This window comes from Gambusia affinis, linkage group LG02, assembly GCF_019740435.1.
Source record: "Gambusia affinis linkage group LG02, SWU_Gaff_1.0, whole genome shotgun sequence".
Classification (NCBI taxonomy): Eukaryota; Metazoa; Chordata; class Actinopteri; order Cyprinodontiformes; family Poeciliidae; genus Gambusia; species Gambusia affinis.
This window is the reverse complement of record NC_057869.1, coordinates 22,921,068-22,936,948: the sequence shown is the minus strand read 5'-3', so window position 1 is coordinate 22,936,948 and position 15,881 is coordinate 22,921,068. Positions and strand designations below refer to the sequence as shown.

The window sequence follows — 15,881 nt, the reverse complement described above, 5'->3', positions numbered from 1 at the left end:
CATCTTTCACACAACTCTGAAATACCGGAATGGCATGCTATTTAACATGAGCAGTGTGTGTATGGATAGCATTGCCTATCTGTATGTCAAGAGGTTTTTCACCAGAGTGTAAGAACTGCTGCCTGTACTTGATGTTTCTGCTCCATGGCAGAACGTTATACAACCAGAGTCGCTGTGGGGGAATGCAGACGAAGCATCGCTGTTTGCTGATCTGTAGGCAGAATTCTTTCAGGTTGCATTGCATAAGGATCTCCTTTCTGTACTCTGGGCACTCAATGATTAATTTACTAAAGGCATCTTGCATATCGAATCCCAAGCTTACGCCTGATGCATTGCAGGTCATTAATAATATATTTGGTACGGAGACAATAACATGAAAAGGCAAAACAGTCTCCAGACAAAACTTCAGCTTGCCCACATGTCCTCATTCGTCCACGCAAATATTTTTGATAAAACACAACGTGCTTAGACCCGGCAGCCGTCCGGTTTGAATATCAAACAATTGGGCAAGCAAACACACGTTCTCACAGATCAAACACGCCAACAGGCAGCGATGCCAGGAAACGGCCGTATGACCAGCTGATCAAGACTGAGGAGCGCTGCCAGCAAATCCAATAATGAGTGCGAGGCAGCAGACTCCAGTTTTATTAGGAAGCAGATAGAAAAGCGGGCAGATACTGAGGCCTGGCATTTGTGAATTCACAGCTTCATGAACCTCCTGCTGATACTGTTAGCCTTACCGAAGATAAAAGAGAGCCGTGAAGCAGCAGGACTTCCCTACCAATGGACAAACACTTCAAAGTTTTTGTGTTGTCTTCTTCGCATTGTTCTGTAAAAAGAAGAAAAAATGCTGTCAAGCATGTACAGTAGTAAAATAACTTCAGCTTCTGCTATGTTGTGCTTCTGAATGTAAACATGATTTTGTCTTTAGAAAACTAGAGCTTCAATATTTAATCTTATCAGGAGCAAGAAAAAAACCCATCATTGACATATAATCCTTATATTTGAACTGACTGATTGAAAAGGATGGATGGACAATACACAGCAGAATTTCATCATTGCAGGCTACAAAATATTATCTTTTTCTTCTCAGGAAGCATTGCTCAGAAGAAACAGATTTTTTTCCCTTTATAAAATGTAAAATATTCAGTTTACGCTCAGAGTAGGAAAAGGCGGCGTTGATGAGCTTTTATGGACCCGACACGCTGACAGACCAAACCAAACACAGAGCAGTCTCCTCCCCTTTCTGGCCTGGCCTATATTAACTTTCCATGGAGCTCCACCTCACAACTAAAGCCACATGGAGTGAGAGAAGGCACCGTCAAGGCACTGAGAATACCTGCACATATCCACACAGATGTAGAAATCTGGACTGCTCTGAACTTTTTCCTCTTGCCGTTTTGGATGCTTTTGTTTTGTTTTTATTTTTGATGTATGACAAATCCCTCTCATTGTTGGATTTATAACATTTTTTTTCCACCATGTTGCTCCGGTTATTCCAGGAGAATTTCAGCCTTGGTAAGTGAACACTTTGGGGTGTAAAGTTGTTTTTCTGAACATTTGGTCAAAAACTCAAATAGAACAGTTAAAAAAAGAGAGAAATCAGGAAAACTTACTGTTGCATGTATTCAGACACTTTGTAAGAGGTAAAACTTCATTAACATTGGCATTAAAGAGGCATCTTGATAATCAGATACGAACAAAGCTGCATGACTGCAACTGCGTTTGTTTTGGGTTCACAGATTATAACACTGGGCTAACTGTGAGTGGTAAAAATAGAAAGCTCTTAGTCAGATGCCGGTAGGACTTGATGTCAACTGTTTGTCTCATGATGTAACAGGAGAGGCCAGAAGAATGGATTGAAAAGATGTCGACACGGGGACACATTGTTAGCATTTAGGAGAAAGTCACAAAATGATCCAAAGTAGAGACGATTGACTTGTGTAAGGTGGAGTTTGTGGTTCATAACTAGGGCAAGGAGCAGCAACAGGGCAAGAAAAGCCCTTATCTGAGTCTTAGTCATCAATGAAGCTTTTATGAAAAAACAATCAGAGAGTCCAGGAGAGGTCAGACACAATGGAGTCAGTTCATTAATTTCAAGTTAGTTTCTGCTTAAGGAATTTGTCTGGATCCTCCTAAAGATAAAAACACCTTAAAAGACAAAATGTTGTTTACTTCTGAGCCTATTTAGGGTAAACCATGTAGTACTGGTGCGTTGAAGTAAAAAAAAAAAAAAAAAAAAAAAAAAAAAAAAGCTGCCAGGATTTATTACTTTCTTTGAAATGAAATGAGGTAAATTATATAAGCTTAAGAAGACAGTCCTGCGTTTCTTGTAACCCCCGGTCTTAAACAACCAGTAAATGCATCATGACATGTTGACTCTTATTAAATCAGTCTTATGAATCTGGAAACTGTGCTTGGGGAAAGCAATATGAAAGTCGATTCAAAGCGCCACCAGAGGAAGCACAAAGTCCTTCTAGCTTTTTGTTAAAATTTCTGCGCGCTCCGGTCCGCACCACGCTTCAGTCCGCATGCAGCTTACTCCATCGGAGAGCCCATCCCGGCCGGTGAGGAGCATCTGCATTCAGGGACACATGGATTCTCACATGGTCTGGCTGCGGATGCTGATGTAGGCTGCTGCGGCTGTGATGCTGCCATGCCTGCCTGCACACGCCCACCTGCATGCTCACCCATTCACAGTATCCACAGTCTGGATGACTGGCGATCAGGATCTTCAGTGCGGATTGTAAATATACCGAAAAGTAACTCAAGGATTCATATCTTGTTTATCTCGGCTTTTGTTTTTCTCCTCGTGGCGTGGCGGATATGATGTGAGATCCAGCGGGGGTCACCCAGCTCATCTCAGTGCCAGATGGGCTTCCCAAATCCGCAAACTGCATCGAATGACATGGCCGCAGGATTTTCTCACTGCAGAGCAAATGTAGCCTAATGCTGCTGAGAAAACAACATTAAATCATCCTAAATGCAAAAACAAACAGACAGATGAATGAGATTAAGCAGTGCTGAAAACAAGGGCTTAATTGCACCGAAAAAAAAACAACAACAACAAAAACAACTGTGATCGCATGGATGACAAAGTCAAAGACCAGTCACGGTAACATTACTGGATACTATAGGTCAGTATGTATTTCATACTTATTTTTAAAACGTGCTTTAGACTATTCAGAAAATACCGATACAGTGGAGAATTCTCGTTTTAAAAAAATATTCCTACTTTGGAGCATGAATGATTATCCACAGATTCCCTTTTCCTCTGTATTTGTAACGAAGCGTGTTGATGAAGATAGTGTCAAATTCGTGGTCGCTTAACTGGATTTAAACCGTGTAGGATTCTCGAGTTTTGAATGACTTCTGCCGCTTTTATGTACTGCTCGAAGCTCCAAGATTCAAGATCCTGACGCAAGTGTATACACCTAGTGCACCGTTGTTAAATTAATTAATTGCTAAGAAACAACCAAAAAAAAAAAAAAAACCCAACCAAACAAACAAAACAAACCTTTTAACCCCACACGATAATGGGTTGTAGTCAATTAAATACAGTTAAAGATTAAAATTTGATAAAGACATAGTCATGAATGCTTTTGGGGAAATAAATGATATGGTAAATAAGAAAATATTTTTAGGAATATTTACCTACTACAGCTAAAAGAAGCATAGCCTATATAATTTTGTGAGATTCATAATTTGCCGAATAAAGGTGCATGAACAATATCTAATTTAGACACTCTAAAGTAATTGATTAAGTTTGTTATTATTTATCTAAAGTAAACAAGTAAGTTAAATTTGGAAGGAAAAAAATATTTGAATTGGCCCGATTCAATAAATCATTCATAAAGCGCTTTCACCATAATTGGAGTATTTCCGACAATCCGTGAAGTAGCCTCGTTACGTCACGCCTTCCCTTCATAGCAAGCCTAAATGGCGTTTGCAGCAGATCCGCAGAGCTCGGGGAGCGAAGCGCACGCGAACCTCGTACGGGTTTGGTTTTAACAATAATCCAGCTAATGCAACGAATAAAGACTGTAAGTAACGTTTCCTATGTTGATCCTCATCATTATTACATCCACCGTGTGTTGTTTCAGTGCTGGGTTTGTATCGCTTTGAGCCGTTTTTCGGAGCTCGGCTTTGTGTTGCTTAGCACTGTGAGAGCTGGACCACGTAGTCAAAAGCCTCAGCCAACAACGGTTCCTTTGTTCGTGTTGTTACAGGGCTGCGTTTTAACGCTATCTTTAATTACTTTAAAAAACCGGTGTCGAAATAAAATGTCTTGTATCTAATGTTTCGGCCGCGTAAATGTTGCTTATAGATGCGGTATTGTGATAAATTTACACCGAGCCGGAGCGGCTTGTCGTTATGGTAGCATTCTTGTCGTTTTTTCCGCCACCCGCTACCTGATCTGCTAAAGGTTAATAAAGCCGTTAATAACTCAGCATATGAACTAGTATGTATCTTAGAACACATGATTTTTACATTGCGTTAATTTATACGTATTTATTAAGTCTTGTATTTTTTATTTCCTGAAATGCAGCGATACCCAGAAGCCGGACTGGCAAGCGCCTTTTGCCGGGTAGGGGTAGGGGAGGGCCAAGAGCCTCTTACGACAGTAGAGAAGGAAATTACGGCTCTTTTCCGAGCAGTGGGGCTCTACTCACCTAAAGGAACCGGTTCTGTTGGTTCCCAAACAGCCCAAATGCTCCAGATTCATAAATGGCTTACGGGAGAGCAAATACTTTACAAAAGCCTCAGACAAACTACCATTGCAAGCGGTGCAATAGACATGATTGAAAAAGGCGCAGCATGAATAACTAGAGTATTAAAAGGCAGAAATGAACTAGAACGGAAAATTTAAAACCGCACCTATGAAACAAAACTGTCTTAATAAAAATAATAAAAAAAAAAGTTAAAATAAGGATAGTTTACATGTTACTTAGTGTTTATGTAGTGTTTATTGAGAGGCTTATACGTTACACTAGATTTGATATGGAAAAATTTTAAAATTGACAGTGTATACATTTTTATGGATTTGGATATAAAATGAAAACTCCCAATGATTGAGGTGCTTAAGGAAGAATTCCTTCTACTCAATCATTGGTAGAGATTGGAATATTTATCTTGAGTATTTTAATAAAAATGCTTTAAGGTAAAACTTTTTTTCACTGTTACGATGTGGTCCAAGTTGCTGTAATCAGTTTTTCCTTAATATTCTGATTTTATGATTCCATTTTGTCCAGGTACAAATTCTAACTAGACCTACACTCAAAGTCAAATGAATGCGTGTCTCTGAAAACGTTTTGATTTGGTAAAGTTCTCAACTGTATTTTTCTTTACCCCCCCCCATCCCTGTCTTGTCTTCCAGGTTGTATCCAAGTAAAATGGAGGATAGTTTTGATTGTGACTGTGGTGAGCTTGAGCCACCTGATCACTGAGTAAAAATTTATTTTGAAGATTTAACAAGGCCAGACGCATTTCATTTTTATATATCAGGAGACTTAACCAGAAAAAAAAAAAAAAAAAAAAAAAACTAAAACAGGAAGAAAAATTGTGCATTTCTTATGAAGCTGCTCAGGACCAGTCATACACTGAATGTATCTGCACTGTGAGGATGCAACTACATGCTTTTATAATTTAATATAACCCCAGTGCTATTTTTTTTTCCTTTTCCAATTGGCCTCAAAGTCCATTCCATTGTAGTCTGCAAATTGTAGAGTTTATCAGCTAAAGATATCATTGTACCAAAAGGGTTGATGAGGAATTTCTGTTTAAAATTTCTCCCAACATTAAACATGGAAAGAAAATATGATATACTAGAGTCCCATATCTGAGAGTGACGGCTAACCAGGGGGGACTTGGTAGTCGTCTGTACGGGGGTTAGTTAGTTGGTTAGTTAGTTCAGCCTCTGAAGCAAAGGGGGAATTATTTGATAATTCCTCTGGTGGTGTCAAAGTTGGACTAGGAACAAGCCAGGAAATAGGCAGAAGTTCGGCGTAAAACCCTAAAACCAGTCATCATGGCGGAGAAGTTCGAGTCGCTCATGAATATCCATGGGTTCGACCTGGGATCTCGCTACATGGACTTGAAACCTCTGGGCTACGGTGGGAACGGCCTGGTGTTCTCGGCGGTCGATACCGACTGTGACAAGCGCGTGGCGGTAAAGAAAATTATCTTGACCGATCCTCAAAGTGTGAAGCACGCCCTGCGGGAAATCAAGATTATCCGAAGACTTGATCACGACAACATTGTCAAGGTATGGTTCAACGTCAAACAGAATATCTGATGGGGCGTCTGAACGACGGGATGGTTGTTTTTTTTACAAGACGACAAGAGGCCGTGCTAACGCCGACCTTTTGGTCTGTACCAACAGGTTTTTGAGACCCTAGGCCCCTGCGGCCGCAGTCTAACGGAGGATGTGGCGTCGCTCACAGAGGTGAACTCAGTCTACATAGTGCAGGAGTACATGGAGACTGACCTCTGTCAGCTGCTGGAGAGGGGCCCCATGTCTGAGGGCCACGCACGGCTCTTCATGTACCAGCTCTTAAGGGGCCTTAAGTACATCCACTCAGCCAATGTGCTTCACCGTGACCTCAAGCCTGCCAACCTGTTTGTCAACACGGAGGATCTGGTACTCAAGATTGGAGACTTTGGGCTGGCCCGCATTATGGATCCTCACTACTCCCACAAGGTAAGGAGCGTTGATTTCTAGCTTAGAAAAAAAATACATAAAACGCTGTTCTCTATTCTGGTTGGTTCTGCACTTTCTGCTGTGAGAGGAGGGTGTTGTTGCCCTAACTCAACATGTTTATTGGACGGCAGCGTGGTGCTCCCCTGGGTGACGCAGTTTTATTGCAGGAAGTAAATAAGACAGGATGTGGTTCCTTGAGATGACGCCTCGGCTTCCTTTCTCAGCAGAAGTGGGGCTGGAGACGCCAAGTGCTGAGAATTTTCCTTGGTCGTTTGCATGCAAAGCAAAACCTCTAAAATTAGATGTTAAATTGGTTTAGACTGGAGCATGGGTGACCCGTGGTTTTGCCAAAGGTTTTTTGTTTTTATGCAACTAATTGGCAGAATCCAGGAATTGAGTTTCATAATGTTGGTAAAAAAAGAACTTGGCATTAAAGGCTACATGTTTATGTACCACATGTCAAATGCATGTTTTATAGCTCTGCATTTGTTGCTTTTTCCTTTGAATGTAAAGATCAAGGTTCACCCTGTTGATTGCAACTAGGTGATAGTCTCCTGTAGCTTTGCTGTGTCGTTGACACTTTATCAAAAGGATGAGGAAATGCCTGTCCATGGCCATATGGTGGTGTGAGGTGAGGAAATCTAGGTTGGCCGGCCCCTTTTCCTCTCTCCCCCACTCTCTCTCTCTGTGGTTGGATCTGGACCTCCGTTAAGCGTAGACGGAGTCAGATGCTTACACGTGTCTCAGATTAGTCATCGGTAGGTCTAGAGCGAGCTCACGTGGTGTGATCTATTCGACTGGTATGGCTTCATCTTCAGCCAGGACTCTGGCCCCTCATACAAGACGTCTGACACACACTGGTTCACCGCAAGCAAACGCATATACTACAGTCGTCTAGTCGGTTCACATTTTCACTTCCGACTTGAGTGTGTTAATGAGTCATATCCTTAGAGACTCCATCACTGAGCAACAGCAAAGGGAAGGTGGAAGCTCATTGTTGATGGGAAGAAGTGAGGTTTTCACAAGATTCAGACACTGTAGAGTGGAGTGTGGGGTTTGCATTATGGGCGTTCTCTCTCTGTATAGGCAGATTTCTAATGAGAAACATGCATGCAAGCTGGTATTCTACAGCTGCCTGGTGGAGGGGGGTGGTCTTTTGTTACATTGTGGCCTCTATAGTTTTTATTTGTGTGTAGGTGGTTTGAACCTCCTCTGCTCTTTGTACACATTTAGTCATATCAGTATTGCCATTGTGGCAGGGGAGTCAAAGGTGATTCATTGCAGTTCCTGTAAATTGATCATTGTTTCATGCCTAGTTGTTTTTAAGACTCCCATCCACAGAGATGGTGAAAGTCTGGAATGTGGTTTTAGAATTCCTTGGAGCAAATATGGTTTAATAAGCACCGTCTACGTCATAGCGAGACGGTGACTGTGTGTGTATTTAAATAGCATCGCTAAAAACAGAAGCGCTCTTTTTCTAGCGAACCTCAGTTCCTGGTTCACTTTGAGTAGTGTGATCAGGCCACCAGGCTTCAGACTTTTTCTTTTTTTTTTTTTTCTCACCTTTTTCACTCCCGATTTTGATCCCTTGTGACTTTCTGATGTGTTTTTGCTGGTTTGAAATGTCCTGAAAAGGCTGTTTTGTTTTTTTTCTTCCTGTGTGACCTGTGTGAAAAGTTGCCCCTTATTGACCAAGGCTCAACAACGACAAAAATTCACGTGCACTCATACAGTTTCTCCAAGCCATGCCCTCCTCCTTTCCCCAGCCAGCTCTTTGTCTTGTTTTGGGAGTCGGGGGGATAAGGAAGGGGAGTTGCTCAGGGCTTTATTTAAAATTTCCAGTTGTGGCCTGCCCTTTAACAAGAGCTAGACTTCAGAAAGTCCTCCCCTACTTCTGCTTAATCAAGCTTTTTTGTGTGTGTTGTTGAACGGTCTAAGCTATTGCATGTTATTTGTAATAAGTTCTGCATAGTCACTTTAGTTAGTTAACCCATTCAGACTTGTCCCTTATTGTGAAGACTCATTTGTTTTAACTGCGATCAAAAATCTGTTGGAATGAAACCCGCGGGGTTCATTCTTTAGTCTTTGGGGGTTTTCCATTTAGTCAGAGTTAGCTCCGCCAGAGTAAGCTCATGATTATTAGAATCATGTGCTCGCTTGATGTTTGGTGAAAGAGGCAGTAATTTGAGATGCTGGAGGAATGACTGCAGTTTTCAGTGATCCTTTAAGGAGAGTTCACCGAGGTCTTTTCTGCTGCGCGAGCTTCCTGAATCTCCAAACCACAAGCGCAGCAGCAGCACTCATTTGACCCAGTTTTTTTTGGTGCCAGCAACAGGCTGGTCTGGCAGAGAGAAATATGCAGCAAGAAGTCAACACATACCGGCTTTCTGTTCACAAGCTCTTAACGCTTTGTCGCAATAGAAAGCAGTTTAACTGTAGTCTGTGATGTGTGTTGAATGTGTCTGTTATGCAGTGCGTCACGGCACTGTAGTGAGGATTGCTCTGGTTATCCCCCTAAAAGTCACTTTGTAGAACCGGAAAGTGTTTCATGGGGTTGAGACGCATTCAACGTCAGAAATAACTGAGCTGTATTAAATTAAATTAGATTAAATTAAGAGGATCTGAATGATTTTAGTTATAAGTTTCCAGCATTGTCCAGGAAATGAAGATGTATTTGTATTGCTTGTTTCTGGGTTTTTTTTTACATCTTGTTTGACCAGATTCAGGAAGTTTAGACTAATGCATTCAGACGCACCGAGCGAGTCGATTATGAGTCATAAAAGTCGGCCTGTTCTGATCTCGATCAAGTGGTTGACTTATTCACCAACTGTTGCCAAAGGCATTTGAATTGTTATTGCGTTGTCCTGGTCTGATTATGGTAAATGGGCCACTTTATTAAAGAAGTCAAATGTTTACTGGCCCACTTTATGTTTTCAGTTATTGGCCTCCTTTTAATTTGCTCCTCTTCGTTCAGTTCTGTTTCCACAGTGAATCATCTTTGCACAACCATAAATGCTAACCTAATTTGCATCCCTTTTTCTGAACTGGTTATATGGATTTCTCCACTGGGGTCAGCTGCAGCTGCATTTCCATTGACCATATAATTCCACATACTGGAGTTACATTTAATTATTTGAATTCATGCCTAGTATGGGGAGGGGAAAAACCCAACACATTTTTCGATTAAAAAGTATGTGGACTAGGTTGAGGAGGTTTTTCATATCAATCATGGTATCTTGCAACACTAAAATAAGAAATTTTTTTTTGCGTCAAACAAGTCACGTGATCAACAACTGGATGTTACTACTGGCAGAAAAGATGAAGAAGACGAGAGAAGGATAATGACAATGGTTTTGAATATTATGCAAACAAAATTATTCTTCTCTTATTTTAAGTGTGCGTACGATTTAATAGAGACACAGCAATTTAAAAAATTTATTTTTTATTTTTTTAAACATTAGCGGAATATTGACAGTTTTGTGCACATTTTTGTAGTGGAGACGCAGCCAATGTTGTTTAAGTTGGCTTTACTAGCCACTGGCCAGCTCCAACTTGAGGTCAATAATTGGGTGCAACCCGTCTGTCCTCCATACTGCGTTCTAATTATGTCCGGCCTCTTTCTCAAGCCCCTGTTCGACAAACCGATTAGCTGGTTACCTGGAGGAAGGAGATATGTCTGCACTTTGTGCCATTTATAGCTCCGTCAAACAAGGGCTTGCAGAGCATCGATACACTTGAGGATAATGTGACATCAACTATCTGCAGCTAAATTAGGCAAGAAAGAGGAGCCTTGCTTAGTGGTGAGCCGACCAATTTTGTCATACCATGAACTACAGCTGCAGGTGGGGGAAGCAAGGGTGTCGTTTTACTACAACCCTCTTCCCCCCAGACTTTATTCCCCCAACACACACACACACACACCCACGCCCATACACACGGGGAGGAGATGGACAGTTCGCCTTCCTTTGTGTTCAGTGGATTGTGATTTGTCGAACCGACTGTGTAGGGCAGGTTGGTGTCACCGCTGTGCCAGCAGGGGGATTATCCTGCTCTCAGATTGCTGACATGGCCTTACACGTGCTTCATCTGACCCTCTTTTCATTTATTCCCCCCACCTCCTCTCTGGGGTCTGTGTACTGAACCAGAACAGAGCAGCTCTGTTTGGCAAGTTCCACAAAACTAGCTGCATTTCCATTGACCTTGGAGTTACGAGAACAAATTCGATTAATGGAAATGCGTCAATTTGGTTAAAAAAAAAACTCACATTTTGTGCTGGGGCGAGGTTGGTTTTTCAGCCGTATCAAACTTGGCTGTTTTTTTTTTTTTTTTTGCAAATCTGTAATGCCAACACTGTTTTCTCATCAGAAAAGTTTCTCTTTTTGGAAAATGCACAAGTTCCACCAAATGTCTCACAACATCATGATTTAGAATAATTCACCACGTGTGATTTTAATTGCGTTTCTCGTTAAATGGAAACACTGCAAGTGGAATTGTTTTTCCAACATTAGCAGGACATCAAAAAAGTTTAGCAAACATTTCTAATCTTCGCTGCTACTGTTGAGTTGAGTTCAGTTCAGTCTAATGCAGCATTTGCCATGTTGCATTTCAAAAGCAGAAATCGAGAAGAAATGCCACAGCCAAGTGGCTGTTGATGTCTCCGTACTGGTTTCTAACTTTTACGTAGAATCACTTTGAGTCCTAAGGTTTGATGTTTTTGTCTACACAGGGCCATCTGTCTGAAGGTCTTGTCACAAAGTGGTACCGATCTCCTCGCCTGCTGCTCTCACCGAACAACTACACCAAAGCCATTGACATGTGGGCTGCTGGCTGCATCTTTTCTGAGATGCTCACTGGGAAAACTCTTTTTGCAGGTAATTAGTGGCTCTGTTTGAATTGTTGAATTTTCCGTAGCACCAGAGGAAAGTGGCTGAGGAGATAAATTTAGGAACGGTGGGGGATAAAAGTAGAGGCGGCTTGTTTCCATTCTAAGACTAGCTGGGGCCGAATGAAACCATCCGCTTCTGTAAGAACCGCCCTAAGCTGGGCACAAGGCAAACAGAAGTTGTTCCCATGATCTTCCACACATACCCCTCAGTCATGCAGATGGTGGCTGTTGTGTAACCGTGGGAACAAACCAACCTTTGTCCGTCTGTTTCAGGAGCACACGAACTGGAGCAGATGCAGCTGATCCTGGAATCCATCCCCGTGCTGCGAGAGGAAGACCGGCAAGAGCTTCACAGCGTCATACCTGTCTTCATCCGCAGCGACATGTCGAAGCCTCACACGCCACTGGTGAACCTGCTGCCTGGTGTCAGCCCACAGGGTGAGTCACAACCAATGCAGAGTCACCCAGCACTCTGTGTTGAAGGTCAGGTTGCTCGTGTGTCGCTACTCCAGTTCCTTGATTGACAGTCTTAATTTTCCCCGTTCCTCTCTAGCCATGGATTTTCTGGAGAAGATCCTCACCTTTAACCCCATGGACCGTCTTACTGCCGAAGAGGCCCTGGCACACCCCTATATGGCCGACTACTCCTTCCCCCTGGATGAGCCGATCTCTCTGCACCCCTTTCACATTGAAGACGAAGTAGATGACATTGTGCTTATGGACCAGAGCCACAGCCATACCTGGGAAAGGTGCGCTGGCAAACTTACTAAAAAGATCTGATAACCATGATAACCATTGTTTTATTTCTGTACTGAACTGTGTGTTTGCTGTTTTAGGTATCATGAGAGCCAGTTCTCAGAGGCTGATTGGCAGTTGCACAGCACCCATGACCCGGATGAAGTCCAGGTTGACCCCAGGGCGCTCTCTGACGTTACAGATGAAGAGGAGGTCCAGGTATGTAACTTGGACTTGATGAGAGGATGAAGAAGTGAGATGAGATTTAAAGAGGAACAGAAGCTGAACCTTCTCCGTTTCTCTCCAGGTCGATCCTCGTAAATACGCCGACGGCGATCGGGAGAAGTTCCGGGACGAGCCGTCCTTCGACTATTCGGCCCTGCTCCAGTCGGAGCGGTCTTGGCAGGAAGACCACCACGAGAACAAGTACTGTGACGTGCAGTGCAGTCACACTTGCAACTACAAGGCCGTGTCCCCCTCCTACCTGGACAACCTCATCTGGAGGGACAGTGAAGTCAACCACTACTACGAACCCAAGCTCATCATCGACCTGTCCAACTGGAAGGAGCAGCAGAGCAAGGAGAAGGCCGACCGCAAGGCCAAGAGCAAGTGCGAGAAGAACGGGCTGGTGAAGGCGCAGATCGCCCTGAAGGAGGCCGAGAAGACCCAAAGTCCGGCCGAGAAGGACAGCGAGCAGGAGAAACACCAGGCGGAGAGGCAGCAGAACCAAGGCTTCGACTTCGACTCCTTCATCGCCAGCACCATCAAGCTGAGCCTGCAGCCGGAGCCGTGTCCGGAGGTGACCCTGCTCAGTGAGGTGGGCCTCCTCAACGAGCTCAACTTCTCCGTCTCCCAGCTGGAGGCGCCCCGCTCTACTTCCATGTCAAAGACTATTAGTCAGGAGAAAGAGGAGAAGTGCCTGGTGAACCTGGCCCAGTTGGGCGGTGGGGGTCTGGGAGTGGTGGCCGGGGACTGCGTCTGGCCCGCCGAGCCCTGGGAGAGCTTCGGACCCGGGGAGAGCCTCGGCGACGGCGGCTGTCTGATAGACGAGGCGTGCTGGGACCTCCGCAAGGCGGACCAACTCCAGAAGGAGAGCTCCTACACCAGCTACCTGGACCGCTTCTTCAGCCGGAAAGACGACAGCGTCGCCGAGGGCGTGACCGGCTTGGAGATGGAGCCCTCGGTGGTGAAGGAGCGAGACGACAGCTTCCTGGACACTAGCACAGAGATCGTGCTCAATATGCAGCTGGACTCTCTGGCGTTGCCCGTGTTTGACGGCCCCGACGACTTGCCTCTAAAGTCCATCCAGGCGTCCCTCTCCCCTTGTGCCGTCAAATGTTCCCCTCAGATAGCCCACAAAACCTACAGCAGCATCTTCAAGCATCTTAATTAAATATATCTTCCCTCACAGTGCAAAATCTAGGCAGTTTTATTTTTGTTTTAATACGGTGTTATTGTACTTGAATCATTTCATACCATTTTTTTTTTATTCTAGTTTTATTTTGAGGAGTTGATGGGGGCTGATTTATTATATTTGAGGAGTTTCATCATCACTCTGAGCCTTGATCACCTGGCCTTCATGGGTTATTGTCTACGCCCTCATTGCTAAACCGGCATGTCGTTGCACATGTAAGTACTGTAGATGGAAGGGATGGAGGGAGGAGAGAGAGGCGAAAAAATAGAAGGAAAGGATTTAAGAAAGGAGATTTTGAAGGAAAGATTGGTGAACAAACATTGCTGTAGGCTTTTCAAGTGCTTTCAAACGGCCTTTCCTGGGTTGGGTGTCTACATTTGGGGAAAAGGAAAGAGGGTTGGGTGGGTTCTTTTTGTCTTTTCTTTTTTTTGTCCCCTTCTTATTCGACTTTCTAACATGTTTCCCTGAAGAAAGCTTCCGTAACAATCCTTTCATACTGTAAATCTGACACATGATGCCAGCAGCAACCATTGTCGTAGGCGTTAAAATGTAAACGTGTTATCTACCTCAAGGTAACAGCAGTGAGAGACACTCGAAGCCACACTAGTGCTTTACACACATGACCATCCTCATACCATGAAATGAAGTGGTCGCAAAGATGAAATCTGTCTCACTTCGGCATTTAACATAGTGAGGTGTTTCAGTAATCGTTATTTATTTCTAGCAGATGTGCGATATTTATTTTATGAAACTTTGTTATGTCAAATGTGATTCTTGAAGGTTTGAACAGACTTCCATTCTCATTTCGGCACTATAAGGATGTGCAGGTGTTCCTTTTTGTTTTTAACGTAGGATGCAAATTCATGTTGTTGTTTTTTTTTTATGAAGTTGAGACTTTCCATTCTTTTGTTCTACTGGGTATTGTCTTTTTTTGTTTGTTTTTTTACGTATAGGTGCATTCTGTCTTTTGTTTTTGTGAAAACCTCCTGTCTCATTTGAAGAAGCGCCTAAAAGTCTTATTTTTATTTTAAGAAATTCTAAGTGTTAAAAAAAAGGCCATGGAGGCAACGGAAAGGTACATTAAAAAGCAAAGATAACGGTGGGTTTAAAGTATGTCAGTTTTAATTGTATGTTGTTTTTTGGGGATTTGGGGTGTTTTTGTTAAATTTCTATGTACTTTTTCCAGGCAAGCATGATGAAATAGGTTACGGTGTAGCATGTAGAACACTTACAGACTTTTTTTGTAATTATCGGTTCCCCTGTTCTACAAAATATCTCAAAATAAAAATTACTGGCAAATAAAATGTCACTGACTCTTTGTTTCATTTACAGACAAGCTCTTGTTTCAGACAGGATAAACTTTGAAACGTGTCTGTTCTCTTGTTTAGCTTCATAGTTTAATTATTAGACTAGTGAGTGTTTGGCATTGGGCTTCAGGCATTTGAGACTGAACCTCTCAAAACGTTTCTCATTCTGTATAAAGATGTAAAAATACCTGAAGAGATCTGCTTAGTCACCATACTGGACTGATCCAAGTTGCAATTTAGCTACTTTAGTAATTTCTGCAGAAATTAGTAATTTTTCAGAGGGTTGGGAACTATAATTGAAGTTTAAAACTTTTCGGATTATTAATTAATGAACAGTGGATGATAGATTGTAATGGTATCAAGTTACAATCTACAATCTAGGCCAAGACATAGAATGAGGCCAGATGTAGAATAAGTGGAATAACCAATTTTTCACGGCACAGTAATGGGAAAAATCTAATTTTCACATTAAATGTTACTATCATGATTAGATTTTTTTTTTTTTTTTTACTTTTCCACTACCTGAAATCATTTACAGGGATGGTCTTATGTGTCTTCCAGACACATAGTGCCAATTTATAGCACAATGAAGTAACTGTTCCCTGCAGTTATTATAGAAATGTATTTGTCAAACATAACTTAGAAGAAATTTGTCTCTGCAATTTGACACTTGTGGGGAAGAGTTGTTGGGGAAAAAAATATATCTCCTCTTAAAAAACAAACATGCCAGTGTTTGGCCTAGGCTTGTAAATGTACATTTGAACGAACTGCAAGACTTTTACAACAATGTCCTTTGGACAGAGGAGACAGACCGCAGTAGAGAAGACTGGTCATAATGTG

At 42.6% G+C, this 15,881-nt stretch overlaps 1 protein-coding gene across 3 annotated transcripts; it reads left to right on the top strand.

Annotated features, from left to right (window-relative positions):
• Positions 1 to 1,301: 1,301 nt before the first annotated feature.
• On the top strand, positions 1,302 to 15,038 carry mapk6 (mitogen-activated protein kinase 6). 3 transcript variants are annotated; one of them, XM_044134363.1, is made up of 8 exons: positions 1,302 to 1,518; positions 5,378 to 6,265; positions 6,383 to 6,700; positions 11,427 to 11,571; positions 11,859 to 12,023; positions 12,139 to 12,334; positions 12,422 to 12,539; positions 12,628 to 15,038. In XM_044134363.1, exons 2-8 carry the CDS (start codon positions 6,029 to 6,031, stop codon positions 13,711 to 13,713), a joined length of 2,265 nt encoding a protein of 754 aa, XP_043990298.1. In that variant the 5' UTR covers positions 1,302 to 1,518; positions 5,378 to 6,028; the 3' UTR covers positions 13,714 to 15,038. The 3 variants fall into 3 exon arrangements, with proteins under 3 accessions (XP_043990298.1, XP_043990289.1, XP_043990281.1); XM_044134354.1 differs by lacking the exon at positions 1,302 to 1,518 and adding an exon at positions 1,525 to 3,137; XM_044134346.1 differs by lacking the exon at positions 1,302 to 1,518 and adding an exon at positions 3,165 to 4,043.
• Positions 15,039 to 15,881: the final 843 nt, after the last annotated feature.

What these genes read in the sequence shown, in the direction of transcription:
- mapk6 (XM_044134363.1), top strand. Translation starts at nt 6,029, where the DNA reads ATGGCGGAGAAGTTCGAGTCGCTCATGAATATCCATGGGTTCGACCTG. An exon ending in TGGGAAAACTCTTTTTGCAG is followed by an intron (nt 11,572 to 11,858) that starts GTAATTAGTGGC and finishes CGTCTGTTTCAG; the next exon opens with GAGCACACGAACTGGAGCAG. An exon ending in CAGATGAAGAGGAGGTCCAG is followed by an intron (nt 12,540 to 12,627) that starts GTATGTAACTTG and finishes GTTTCTCTCCAG; the next exon opens with GTCGATCCTCGTAAATACGC.